Source organism: Rhinoderma darwinii, chromosome 6 (assembly GCF_050947455.1).
Source record: "Rhinoderma darwinii isolate aRhiDar2 chromosome 6, aRhiDar2.hap1, whole genome shotgun sequence".
NCBI lineage: Eukaryota > Metazoa > Chordata > Amphibia > Anura > Rhinodermatidae > Rhinoderma > Rhinoderma darwinii.
In genome coordinates this window covers 133,600,495-133,614,919 of record NC_134692.1, presented here as the reverse complement: position 1 = coordinate 133,614,919, position 14,425 = coordinate 133,600,495, and the positions used below count along the sequence as shown (strand labels likewise).

General features: G+C 44.0%; 1 protein-coding gene across 3 annotated transcripts in view; it reads right to left on the bottom strand.

Moving 5' to 3' along the window:
* The window catches only part of LOC142655834 (mitochondrial import inner membrane translocase subunit tim16-B-like), a 110,435-nt gene that overhangs the window by 65,123 nt on the left and 30,887 nt on the right, over positions 1-14,425 (bottom strand). For all 3 annotated transcript variants that reach the window (XM_075830442.1, XM_075830446.1, XM_075830443.1), the window contains exons 9-10: positions 5,287-5,373; positions 2,453-2,535 (exon numbers count right to left, since the gene is read on the bottom strand). In XM_075830442.1, the coding sequence (XP_075686557.1) occupies positions 2,453-2,535; positions 5,287-5,373 (170 nt within the window). The remainder of the gene's footprint in view (positions 1-2,452; positions 2,536-5,286; positions 5,374-14,425) is intronic.

Genomic DNA, 14,425 nt, shown 5'->3' with positions numbered 1-14,425 from the left:
AATACCACTCATCAATATTCTTGCACAACCGGTGTCACATATTTCACATTTTTGGACTATTTCTCACTTAAACAATTGCTCTAAGCAACCAGACATGGGGGTAAAAATGAAAAAATAATAACTTAAATCTCTTTAAACCCTCCTCCCCTCACTGTTTTTGCCAGTGGCACAATCACTTTTTGATTTTCAATCATTTTTATAATTTTTCAGGTTGTTTGTTTTGACCTGATCAGACCACATTTACTGGTTCTTGACGTGCACTAACAGCCAAAAACTTCACTGAGCTACTGAATCCTTACGTGCAGTGTACATTTTTTCTCCTGTAAGCTCAGTGGTTTGTGCACTTTCAATTTCTGGAACAGGAAGTAGCTGTCTGACTGCCATTATGGTCAGCCATATTATCCCTTATGGAGCTGCTTATTCTGTCACTTGATCTCCCGGAGTATCTTATGGCTTCCAACCTCTATGGCTGCCAAATCACTGTAAGGGTCCTATTACACCAGCCCATTTTGTCAGTAACAGGCGCCAGTAAACCAGACAGCTTGTTGATCGTCGCTTTTTTGCTCCTTTCACAAGGAGCTATTATCAGTAATGTATGTGGACGAGCGCTTGTTACTATGATCGCTCGTCCCCATACATTTCTATCATGTCGGCAGCACATCTCCCTGTTTACACATGTGCTGCCGATAACGATAATATTTTCAACTGCAGAAACAATACGATGAGCGGATGAACGGGCGTTTGCTCATTCATTGGCTGATCGTTGCCTTGTGTAAACAGAGCACCGATCGAGATTGAGCATTCTGTGAGCGCTCGTTATCCTGATAATTGGCCAGTGTAAATGCGCCATCTTTATTTAGTTTTTGTTTTACTTGTGCGTCACTTTCTACACGTCTTTGTTATTGTTACTAGGACTTTTCAGGGTGCGATGCACTTATATGTATCACTTATGGTCTTGGGGTTGCGTTTGGCCCTCAGGTTCCATATCTCCTTCTAGGGGAGCTAAACTTAGACTATTGAGCTATTGGGGATGATTGGGTGGAAGCCTAGTGTCTTCCTAAGCTTTGATCAGTGGGAGCGGACAAGTCTCTGACATTTGTAGGGCCTTATAGCTCGGAGGGTTGGAGAAATAGTTCAGGGGCCCTTCTCCTATTCAACGTCCATATTTATCACAGTATTTCTATGCACGTGTACGAATGAGGCCTGAGTTACAAGTAGTGTGTGCAGCTTGTTTCACAAGAAACAGTCTTAAATATTTGTAGTCAGATTCAAGTAGTTTGTGCGCCTGAAGGGTCAACTTGAAGAACGTGCTTTCAAACCCTCCATCATTCTGTCTCTTTTGAAGGAAGTCGGATTCTTGGATGAGAGCCTCTATTGAGGTTAACCATTATTTCAGGATGTTCCCATTCTTTCTTAATGAAAGGCACAACTACCATGCAATAAAAATGTTTTCTCTGGTCTTTTGATTGGAGGAGACGCAAACCCACGTTCTCCTCCTCCTATTCACTTTATTCCACGTGCCATAGTAATTTAAGTAAAACTTTGCTTTCATAGAAAAGAGAGTGATATATCCTAAAAAACTGAAATTACCCAGCTTATCTCCATTGCCGCCTTATTTCTCCGGTTGTGCTCAGACGATCGCCAAAAAAACCCGCAATTGACAGAACATTTTTCATTAAAGGGGTTGTCTGGTTTAAATAACCTGTTTACGAGTGGGGGGTCATACTGGTTCACAAGAACAAAGTGGTAGCGGTGCTGGGAAAGTGCCATGACACTTTTTCCACCTTCGCCTTTTTCCAGAGGCCGCATGGTCGGTCATTGACTGCATGGTTGGCCCATTATAGCCAGCCTCTGGAAAAAGACAGTCCCGGACCCCTTTCCTTTAGCTATAGGAGCAGTCAGGTAGCATTATATGTTGTCTTGAGAATCTGTCACAAGAATAATGTCTGTCCTTGACAGCAGACTGTAGCCTGTCAAAGGTCATTGACGAATTATATTAGGGAAATGCAGTGGCGTACATAGGGGAGAAAGGGGCACATAACAAAAACCAAACTGGGCATGAGGGCTGGGTTTTGCCAGCAAAGACAGAAGTGGCTGGTGTTTGTTTCCCACTCCACACTCTTTCCATGACCCATGGGCCAATTCCCTACCCCCTTCTGGAGAGGGAAGTCCTACACGGGTTCTCGCCAAGGGGATGATGGGCCAACCAGGACGGAGTCCCCTCTCTTGAAAGGCCCCATAACAGCCACATGGTCTGCTTCTATGGCATGTACGCCCTTGAGGAATTGTTATTGATGCCGTTCACTAATGTGCTCTTTATATTGGCTCCAAGGTGAAGCTTCGTTAGGAAGACAAAGCTAATTGCTGAGGAATCAGAAACAATGGATCCATTGTAGGAACCATTTACAGAGAAAAAATAATAACAAGAAGAAACGTGCATATATTTTCCTACCCTGAGGACGCATCCAGTGAGAAGTAGGTTACTGGCCGGCTGAAGTTACGAAGATCCCAAAGCAGCAGCTCTCGTTCCCTGACCTAAATGTAATATATGTAAGAAGTGGATCACTGCACATAAAGAACGAACGAGAACAAGTAATGTGTCAAATCTGATCTGCACAATACATTACAATGCCTTATACATCTTAACCCCAAAAGTCTCGTTATTCTATTAGTCTGGCACAATTTCTGTCTGATAGAGAGGGGTCCCCGTTCAGGCCACTAACCTATTAGTTAAAGCAGAGGGCAGCTACAAAGAGCATCTCTCGCTTTTGATAACCTATCATTACATGGGGAAACCTCTGATTTAAATGGGCACTGTGTAATGCTTTATTTCTCCTGTGGTGGCGCTGCAGTGTAATTGAACACTTACTGCCAGGTCCCCCCACAGATTACAGCTGATCACTGGGGGTCCCAACAGCAGGAAATTATTTGATTAGCTTATTTTTAGGGAGCTCTTCTAACAAAAAGGGATTTAAGTGGATATCCCGCTAAATCTAGACAAAAAGTTAAATATCCAGCAAAAACAGGATTGATGATGTTCACTGTCGGTCAGTAACTAGTCTGTCGGATGAAAGATTGTGTCCAATTTATAGCTTACGGTCCGATGATGGTGTCAAAACCATTAATTTTGACCAACATTCAACATGTGTCTAAGGCCATTTTGTAGGTCCACCTTTAGGCCAAATTCACACAAGCATAATATGGGTGCATTTCTGCGCCAGTATTATGGCCACAAATCCCAACTGACCATGGGTCTGATGCCCTGTACAAGAAACATCATAGGGATCTATGGATGCGGTTAGTTCAGGTCATCAGATCAAAGGTTAGACTAGGATTTGCGACCATAATACGGATGTAGCAATCCGTCCGTATTATGATTATGTGAAGCTGGCCTTAAAGGGGTTGTCCGAGATTTAATGACTTTGTGTTAATGCTTGTAATTTTATAAATGTAAATACATTTGTAATATACTTACATTTTCCAAAGTCATTAAATCTCGGACAACCCCTTTAAACACTATTTTATAGTTTACATACTTCATAATCTACATAAAAAATGAGGGCCTCATGCACACGACCGTATTTTTTCCCACCCGTAAATACTGGCGTAAATACGGGTCCGGTGTCACACGTATTCCACCCGTTTTGCACCAGTATTTACAAACCCGTGCCCGTAAATATGGGTCCGGTGTCACCCGTATTCCACCCGTATTTACGGGCACGTTTTTGGCGGCAAAATAGCACTGCACTAATCGGCAGCCCCTTCTCTCTATCAGTGCAGGATAGAGAGAAGGGACAGCCTTTTCTGTAATAAAAGTTAAAGAAATTCATACTTACCCGGCCGTTGTCTTGGTGACGCGTCCCTCTCTTCACATCCAGCACGACATCCCTGGATGACGCGGCAGTCCATGTGACCGCTGCAGCCTGTGATTGCCTGTGATTGGCTGCAGCGGTCACATGGCCTGAAACGTCATCCAGGACGTCGGGCCGGATGTCGAGAGGGACGCGTCACCAAGGCAACGGGCGGGAGACCGGACTGGAGGAAGCAGGAAGTTGTCGGTAAGTATGAAAGTCTTTTATTTTTATTTTTTACATGTTTATACTGATCGGTAGTCACTGTCCAGGGTGCTGAAAGAGTTACTGCCGATCAGTTAACTCTTTCAGCTCCCTGGACAGTGACTATTTACTGACGTCGCTTAGCAACGCTGCCGTAATGACGGGTGCACACATGTAGCCACCCGTCATTACGAGAGCTCCATAGACTTCTATGGACTGTCCGTGCCGTTATTACGGCCTGAAATAGGACATGTTCTATCTTTTTCAACGGCACGGGCACCTTCCCGTGAGAAAACGGGAAGGCACCCGTCGCCAATAGAAGTCTATGAGCCCGTTATTACGGGTCACAATTACGACCCGTAATAACAGGAGTTTTTACGGTCGTGTGCATGAGGCCTAACTTTGTAAATACATTACATTATCTTGAACTGATCATGAATTGCAGCCTGTATTATACTTCAGAGCTGCATTCACAAATCTGCTGGTTGCTATTGGAAATTGTCAACAGGCTGAGCTTTTGTAATGTGGGGGTCTAGTTTATTTTTCCTACATTACAAGAGCTCAGCCTGTTGACCGTTTCCAATAGCAACCAGCAGAATTGCGAATGCAGCTCTGGAGTATATTACGGGCTGTAAATCCCAATCATAACTACTACATCTTTTATTTCAACGACGTCTATATATAAAACTATAAAATGGTTTTCTTTCATACGGAATTAATTTTTTCGTTGAAATAAACCAACAAGTGTCAATTGCTATGCAGCAGAACTGGTATTCCCTGAGCTACAATATAAAGCTTGTCCAAAGCAGGACCGGCCAATTGGCAGGCATCCAAGGCTTTTTTGTGTCCCTCGCTATTCACGACAACCCCCACAGACTCCATTGTACAACATAACCTTTTTCTAATAGTTTTTGGCCCAAGAGCTCAAAGTTGTAACATATAAATGCTAAACTTAGGAGGGGAAAAAAAAAAACTACTAACAAAAAGGAGGAAAGTTATAGTGTTACAGATTGGTCCGCAGTAAGCTGCTCCCCCGGTTGGTCGCAATAAACGAAAGGCTATGAAGAAATAATGTGACCCGTGACTTGTATTCAAGCATAAAAAAAGTAAAGTTTCATTTTTAAAAAGTCAAGAAACACAAACATTTCCTCACTCTCACCAAGGTTTAGGTAGAAAGGAAGAGACAGACAGTGGATAGAGTGGATTTGTGGATCCTCAGGGCGTACGCTACCTGGTTGAATCCTGATGTTAGGAGGTGGTTGTTGGAATTGGTCCAGACCACACGAGAATCTTTGTTGTTGTCATGACCCTGTGCGTCCTGGGAAAAAAAAAAAGAAAGATAATAAGGAATAGAAAGAATCAAACACTATATATATTTTCAGTCCTGATCTTTGTGAAAGGTTGGCTGCCACAAGGGCATTTTCCAACACCCAATGGGCAAAATCGGCCTCTTTTGCTCATCAGAGGCATTTGATATATGCCAACTACATAGCTTGACGTTAATATTGTGCAACAAATGGCCAGCGCAAGGAGAATTCTTTCTATTGTTAACAAAGCTGCAGGTCAAGTAGACCTACCTTGCAGCTTCTTCAGTGGTACGGAGTATGCTCATGGCTTTAATAGCACTAAATAGACAGACGAAATGACCCTTCAGTCAGTGCCAATGGTACAATGGGGCATACAGCACCCCAGACAGATACATTACTCATCAAAGTGCAGGGTCTACAAGAATGACATGCAAGAAATAAAATGCTGCTCAAGCACAATGGAGGAAATGTATCAACATGGTCAAAATCCATCAGTTTATGAGGTAGTAAAAATGGCAAAAATTTGTACCAAAACGTATCAACTCGGAATGATATATTTGTTGCAACGCCCAATAGCCACGCCCCTTTTTTAAGATACCTGCCGTAATATGTAGTGAAATTCTATCGCATTCTGATTAGTAAATCTCCACCAATGTGTTAACCCAGATTAACTATATTAGTTGGTAAGAAGTCCATGACCATTACTGCCCAGGGGGCCCAGACTGCTGTTAGTACGCCCCTTGCCAAAACTGTGAGCATAGCCCTATGAGCCAGGATGCAATACAATTTAAAGAGGACCTGTCACTAGGTCATAGAGGTTGAACTGGTTATCTGACCTGAATAGCGCAGTCTCCTTGATTCCAGCGCTTTTTTTTTGGACCCCCACTCCATTCCAGACATATGGCCCCCTGTTGCGTTGGCTCCATATATGCTAATTTGCTGTAGTTAGCCAACAGAACAGAGCTAGCTTCACTGCCTCCTATGCTGACCAATCAGCGCGAAGATGCTTGAGGGTAGTTCACGCCCTGTTGGCTAACTACAGCAAAATAGCATAGAGGGAGCCAACACAACAGTGGGCCGTATCACTGAAACGGGGGAGGTCCAGCAAAGAAAAACAGCGCTGGAATCAGGGAGACAGCGCTATTCAGGTCTGTTAACCAGTTCAACTTCTATTACTTAGTGACAGGTCCCCTTTAATAAAGACTAGAGAAATCTCACAGAATCGCACAGCGACCGGCTTACTCTATTTACTCCAAGTGCTATGAGAGTGGCCGATGATTGGCTGCTCACATGTCATTTCTTCGAAGACTGCCGCCCTATGGTACCCCAGATGATTTGGGGATTTCAGCAATGTCCCTTAATTCCTGACAACTATATAATCACAAGCATATATACCGGACTGTAGTCCTAAGAGATCATCAGACTGTACGGCAAAGCATCATGGGATATGACAGAGGACACCCATAGCCCATCTCTTATCCGAGACAGACGTTAGTTGTGCAAAGACAAACCATCATTTACTTATTTTTAACCATCCCCCACCCGAAATTGAATATAGAACAGATTAAAGAGAAGCATAAAAGATAAAACCTTGTTTTAACTTTCTCGCCTTTTTGCGATTTATTTACACTTTTCGCCAGTATTTGAGATCAACGTAATTCAAGCATCTTACCAAAAATAATAATACAGGCACATAACCAGCTAATAAAGAAGTAGGTTAAATATATAAAGTTGGATGTCCCTTTAAAAGCACCACACAGTAACTCGCTGCCAGCTGTTGACGTGAACGGTGCCAGTACGGGACCTGTCAGTAGGCCTAAGGCGGCAACATATCGCTCTGTCACTCAATGTGACCCCACAGTGAGCCAGCTGTAGCGCTGCCACTTCTGTAACACGATCTCCAAACCCATCTAGTTCAGACTACGTCGCTCCTGCTGTGACTGAAACGCATTAGGCTTGCTGTGTGCCTGCTGTCTCCGGCGTTGTGTGTGCCATTGGGTTGTGCTGGCATCGCCGCAACTTAGTAGTGAGCAGGCACATCTGTCAACGCTGTCAAATGCCTGTACTCAGGCTTAGTTGAACACACAACGAGCAGCACTCTGCTTTATATATACTGTTTACAAGCTGTGAAACGCGTAAAGCGCACAAGTAAATATTTATACCGGACGTGTGAATAGCATGTGTCCATAGTGAAAAGAACATGACAATGTGTGTATAGGTTCCCATACATCTGTTGAAGGCACTGGATTCATATTAAAGGGGAGTGCGCATGTTTTGGAAAAATAAACTGATTCGACTATGTTCACACTGCGTTCAGGTATTGGTATACTTTTTTTTTTTACTGTATGGGAAAGCACTGCCCACGAAAATACAGGCCAATATATGACGTAGTCTATTGTAGGGCATCAGCTAATGCAGAAACGACTGAATTACTGAAAATATTAGTTGACTTCTTACAAGAGAGCGACTCAAGATTAAAATTGTCAGGTATTTATGGGAAAATATTCTTTAAAGCATTTGTTCCCCCTTTTGATAACCATTTATTTATAATCTACATCCAAAGATCAGTCACTTTGCAAGATAAGTAATGTATTTACACAGATCTGACATTACAGCCTGCATTATACTCCAGAGCTGTATTCACAATTCTGCTGTAGCTGTCACACCCCTAAAACTGATCATGAGCTGGTCATAAATGTTGGCAAATCCAACGTAGGAAGGCAGCGCGACTGTCCACCAACAGAAAGAGAAATCAGGGATGATTTCACCATGCCTGATCCTTTGTTCCCCAGGGAGAAGCACTACCAGAGATGTTGGACAGCTGCTTATCCTCCGCCTCTCCCTATGGCAGTAAACATGCAAGCTCAGCTGTTCCGAGGGTGAGTGTTTATAGGGAGAACGCTGTCGGGCCAAAAGATTTCTATCTCATGTGTAGGGAAAGCCATCCAGTTTCTTTCTAGCGGCGTTGATGGGGAGAAAGCTGTAAATAAGCCGGACTTGATGTATTTCATATAGTTCTTACATGGTTTCCTTAATCGCTTGAGGGATAAGCAGCTATGAGACATCTTTGCTGCCGATTGTCTCCAAGGCTTACAATATTACTGAATAGGGAAAAGCGACATTAAAAAGGGGTTATCCGGTTTCAGCAAATTAATGTTATTTTTTCCTTACGGTTTCCAAGATCTCTGCTTGTTGTTATCCAGTAGGAACATTCATTGTTTACTTCCAGTGGATGAAATTCTGTCCATGGTCATGTGATGGACACACAGGTGCAAGGCACGTTACATGGCCACGTGATGGACACAAAGGTTCTGGGATCGTTAGAAGACACTGCTTTGATACACATAATGTAACGATCCCAGCACCTTGGCGTCCACCACATGACCATGTAAGGAACCGTGCACTTGTGTGTCCACCACATGACCATGTAACGAGCCGTGCACCTGTGTCCACCACATGACCATGTAAGGAGCCGTGCACCTGTGTGTCCACCACATCACAATGGACAGAATTGTATCCACTGACAGTAAACAATGACTGTTCTTACTTACTGTCAACAAGCAAAGATCTTGAAAACCGTGAGTAATGAATACAGAAACTACAGTATATTGGAAAATTGTATAACTTTTAGGGCTTGTCCACACACAAATCCCATCCCTTGGTTGAACTTGATGGACGTGTCTTTTTTTCAACCGTACTAACTATGTAATATGTAAAGAAATTGCTGCAGAAAATTTCTGCAGCAATCCCGTTGAAAGTCAAAGGCTTTCCGCTGCAGCAAAAACGCACCATTTCCTGCGGCAGAAAACGGTGCGTAAATTGCTGCGTTTTTCCCAATGTTAGGAGGTGGGGAAATCTATCAAAAAACGCAGCAATTCTGGACACTTTCTGTAGCAGGAATTGACATGCTGCGGTCCAAAAAATCCACACCGCAGGTCAATTTCTGGTCCGCAATTTTACGCAGCACGTGGATGAGATTTGTTAAATCTCATCCATCATGCTGCTACTGTATTCTGCTGCATTTTTTTCTACCGGAAAAACCGAGGTAAATTCGGAGCGTGTGGATGAGCCCTTAATTATACAAAAAAAAACAACAACAAGGGCATGTGCGCATGGCGTTTTTTGCCAAGCAGAAAAATCGGCTTTAATTCCTTCAGGAGTTTTGAGGCAGTGTTTGAAATAATAGCATTTTTTTTTTTTAAACTAAGCAAATGCAAAAACAGTGGGCAGTTTTTGGTCATAAACCACATCAAAAAACACAAAACATCCAGGAAAAAAGACAAACAAACATGCCTCTACTTCTCTTTAAAATCAATGGAAGAAGATTTGGGGCGTTTTTTGGTGCCGACTTTGGGCCTAATTTAGTACATTCTTGGGTGAGGGTCGATCAGGCTCCTAGGTACACTCTTTTAGGCGCATCCAATTGAAATTGATGAGATTTACTGATCGATATTGGCCACATCACCTTTGCCACTAGGACCATCTTTGCACATTGCGCCCCTGTCGAGAACTGGGTGGACACTTCTACACTCCCGCCTATATAAAATAAAATATCTCACCGAGCTAATCTGCCTAACATATTAATACAAGCATACAGTGACCTATAGCGAGACCCTTGTGTATAAGTGGTCGAGATGTCCCGGTTACTATTTATAGTCATCACCTCAGCTCCGTCTTAACTTCCCACGGCCCCAAATCCTCTAATCCCACACACTTCCTGCAGGCAGAGCGGGAGCGACGTATGAGATACTTACACACAGTTATCATGGAAACGCAGCCAAATTGTCACAGTAAGAAGTCGCGGGGACGATACGGAACATTCCGCGGTACATGTATATAGGTGTGAATATGGGTAACATCTGGCCTTCAAATATACACTCCGCTCCCAGGAACCCCACAAAAAGTACTAAATACATAGAGAGTAATTAGTTGACTGTTTGCTCAGACCACACTCAGTACATACACCCCTGTCCATTGCTCAAACTCGCTCCTCTTGTGAACGTGTTGTCATGACAACAGAGAACGGACATGTCTGACACCCCATAGAGACAAGGCCAGGCAAACATCCAACCCTTGGGTATGGATAACGGGAGGCACAGCTGTGACAGGCACAGAGCCCCCTACAACAAATACCTCCCCCAATACAAACTAATAACGGAAGGCTGGTATTTCTTCAATGTATAAGAAACGACACCAGCCCCGGAAGAGATCGCATTGTCCGGAAAATGTTCAAATTGTAAGACTTTAGCTTCTGAAAATGTATTTCTTACGAGGGCTGATCGTATGGTCTCTGGAAGAAGACCGGTGACAAAGCGGCACAGCGCTGGCACTTGATTCTAGTGGTCGGATGCCCTCCAATCGGACATTGATTGGGTATCCTTGCAAAATGTCACCAATGTCTGATGCAGGTGTATATCCTTTTAAAAGGGTATCCCATCTTAAGAACTGATGGCATATCGCTAGAATTCGCCATTTCTTTATGATCGGTAAAGGTCTGACTTCTGGGATTTCCACCGATCTGGAGAATGAAGGGGTCACAGCGATGATTTTAGCGTTGCGTCCCCCTCTATGTTGTCCCTGCACAACAGCACTGCGCTATCCAAGTAAACGGGGAGTTCGCAGTTTGCTGCCAAATCAGGTGCCCGGAGCGCCACTGTGCATAAAAACCTTCGAGGGGAAGGCTGCAACCTATTTATTCTCAGGTTTGGTGGGGGTCCCAAAGGTCGCACCCCCACTGATCACAGTGATGACATATAAAGCGATGGAATATCTATAGGATAAGAGGAGAATACCCCTTTAAAGATATAGGGACAGGGTCCTACTACACGGCCTGAGATGGGCCGTGAAAACTTGCGCCGATCAACGAAACGCTCATGGATCAGTGATCGTTTCCCCTTTTCACAAGGAGCTATGGTCAGTAATGTTTGGGGACGAGCGCTCGTTACATAATTTGTCCCCATACATTTTCACCACGACGGCAGAGCGTCTCCCCGTTTACACATGTGCTGCCAACAACAATAATATTTAATGCTGCCAAAAGGAGCAAATCAGCCAATGAATGAGTGTTTGCTCATTCATCGGCTGATCGATGCCCTGTGATCGGGAACGAGCATTCATATGAACGCTCGTTTGCCCGATAATTGGCCAGTGTAAAAGGGCCTTTATCAAAAATGTCTAAATAAAAAACTATCCTTGTTGCCCATAGCAACCATGCTGTATAAACTGTATAACTTTTGTTCTTATAGCCCACCAAGTATCCTCTCGTGACGGACAGGTAATTCTGCTGGTTAGCGGACATTTTTGGTCAACCCCTTTAATCAGCCATGATGGGTTGCAGGATGATTGGGTCTGTTCAGGTCTGAAATCCTGCACCATACAATGTGATCTACTTTCAGATTAATATAACACAGAAATGTATGCAGTAAATGTACCGCAGCATTCTATATATGATTATATAAGGCCACGTTCACATCTCTGTTAGGAACCTCCGTCGCAGTTCCGGTCCAATATACTGGAAATAAAAAATATATTTTCTCTGCAGCGCCCCCCTTTAGGTGGTTGTCTAAAGGGGGGTATGGTTACCTAAATAGGGCGCAAACAGTTGGTGCTGAGGAAAGCTGAACCCAAAGTTCTCACTTCTTTAGCATCTGGAATATAAAATTTAACAAGAACAGACCATTTTTATAGCGATCTCCACCCAAAAACAAAGAGGTTTCAGACGTCCTGTCACAATATTGAAACGATACAGCTCTCAAAAATGAATGACAGCGCAGTGTCCTGGGAGTTGTAGTGCTAGGATTGATATACTTGGTACTGACGGTATATAGGAAGTCTCAGTTGCATCTTCACAGCTTCCAGGATTCAGGACTTTTGTCTGGATTGTGTGGACTTGTGTGGGATGGACATTGAATGTTTTGATTTCTCACAATTGTGAAACAGTTCTGCATCATCCAGGAATGATGAATCACTCGGAGAAATAAAACCCACTGGGACCAGACACTAGATTCAGTATAAACAAGTAAAACGCAATGAAGAGTCAGTAGTCAGAAGGATTCAACACAGTAATACCCCCACCTAGCTGGATGTCATGGAAGTGACATTATAGAAAACCCTGTATAAGGAAGAAGAGGTCTGTGTCCTGATGTCTGTGAATTAGGAGGAGGAGAGGTCTGTGTATTAGGAGGAGGAGAGGTCTGTGTACGGATGTCTGTGTATTAGGAGGAGGAGAGGTCTGTGTACTGATGTCTGTGTATTAGGAGGAGAGGTCTGTGTACTGATGTCTGTGTATTAGGAGGAGGAGAGGTCTGTGTACTGATGTCTGTGTATTAGGAGGAGGGGAGGTCTGTGTCCTGATGTCTGTGTATTAGGAGGAGGAGAGGTCTGTGTCCTGATGTCTGTGTATTAGGAGGAGGAGAGGTCTGTGTACTGAGGTCTGTGTATTAGGAGGAGGAGAGGTCTGTGTCCTGATGTCTGTGTATTAGGAGGAGGAGAGGTCTGTGTCCTGATCTCTGTGTATTAGGAGGAGGAGAGGTCTGTGTATTAGGAGGAGGAGAGGTCTGTGTATTAGGAGGAGGAGAGGTCTGTGTCCTGATGTCTGTGTATTAGGAGGAGGAGAGGTCTGTGTCCTGATGTCTGTGTATTAGGAGGAGGAGAGGTCTGTGTCCTGATCTCTGTGTATTAGGAGGAGGAGAGGTCTGTGTATTAGGAGGAGGAGAGGTCTGTGTATTAGGAGGAGAGGTCTGTGTCCTGATGTCTGTGTATTAGGAGGAGGAGAGGTCTGTGTCCTGATGTCTGTGTATTAGGAGGAGGAGAGGTCTGTGTCCTGATGTCTGTGTATTAGGAGGAGAGGTCTGTGTCCTGGGGTCTGTGTATTAGGAGGAGGAGAGGTCTGTGTCCTGATGTCTGTGTATTAGGAGGAGGAGAGGTCTGTGTCCTGATGTCTGTGTATTAGGAGGAGGAGAGGTCTGTGTCCTGATGTCTGTGTATTAGGAGGAGGAGAGGTCTGTGTCCTGATGTCTGTGTATTAGGAGGAGAGGTCTGTGTCCTGGGGTCTGTGTATTAGGAGGAGGAGAGGTCTTTGTTTTGGGGTCTCTGTATTAGGTACACAGAGCAGGTCTTTGTACAATTGCCTTCATATAGGGAGGGCACATAAGCTCCTGTGAGTAGGGGAGAGATGGTTTTCTCATGAGAAGCCTGGTTTCAATACTTAATAGAGAACATGTGCTGAAGTATTTTTGCGCCAACAGAAGAATATACTGAAATTAAACCCTTTCTTCAAAGCCAGATCTGCAGAACATTCCGGCACTAATGGTTACAACACACAGATCGTGGCATTAACCCCTGACTGCCAGTAACAAGCAGAACTATAATCCCCATATGTGCAAAAAAAGCTTCATAAAAGCAAATCAGCAACAGATCCCCCATTTACCCCCTACAACGTGGTAATAAAACGCAAGATCTGCAAATTCACTCCCCCTCCTCCAGCACCAGGTCTGTGCAAATTCTCCAGACCTGCAGACCATTCCATAAAGAAAGAGGAAATTGAGTATTTGGACAGAGAGGGAGAGGAGGTTAGGAGGAATTTTATGATGCTGAAGGAAAGAATTTCTCTCCGCCCGCCCCGAGTGATGAAGGATGCTAGGACGCCCCGCAACATCTGGAAGCAGTTTCTGCGGCCAATTCACCCACACACTCTGGGATGAGGCTGCCCATTTTATCTTTTTACATGTGGCGCTTAAACCTGTGCCAACATACACAGGAGCATATGAGGTGTTTGGGCCATTGATTAGGGACCCCTTGCAGCCGACAGGTAATATATTCTTCTTTGGACCAGAGAGTGGGCATGTAAAAACAGGGAGTGATTTACAATTAAAGGGTAAGTAAACTTTTTAAAAACTTTTGACAAGTCAGAAGTTTTGATCGGTGGATGTCTGAGTACCGAGACCCCCACCGATCCCTAAAACGTAGCGGCAGAAGCGCTCGGGTGAGCTCTGTGCCGCTTTGTTTCTGATCAGCTTTCCTCTAAGCGGTGTACAGGCCTAACAGAAGGTCTAGGAGTCCGTA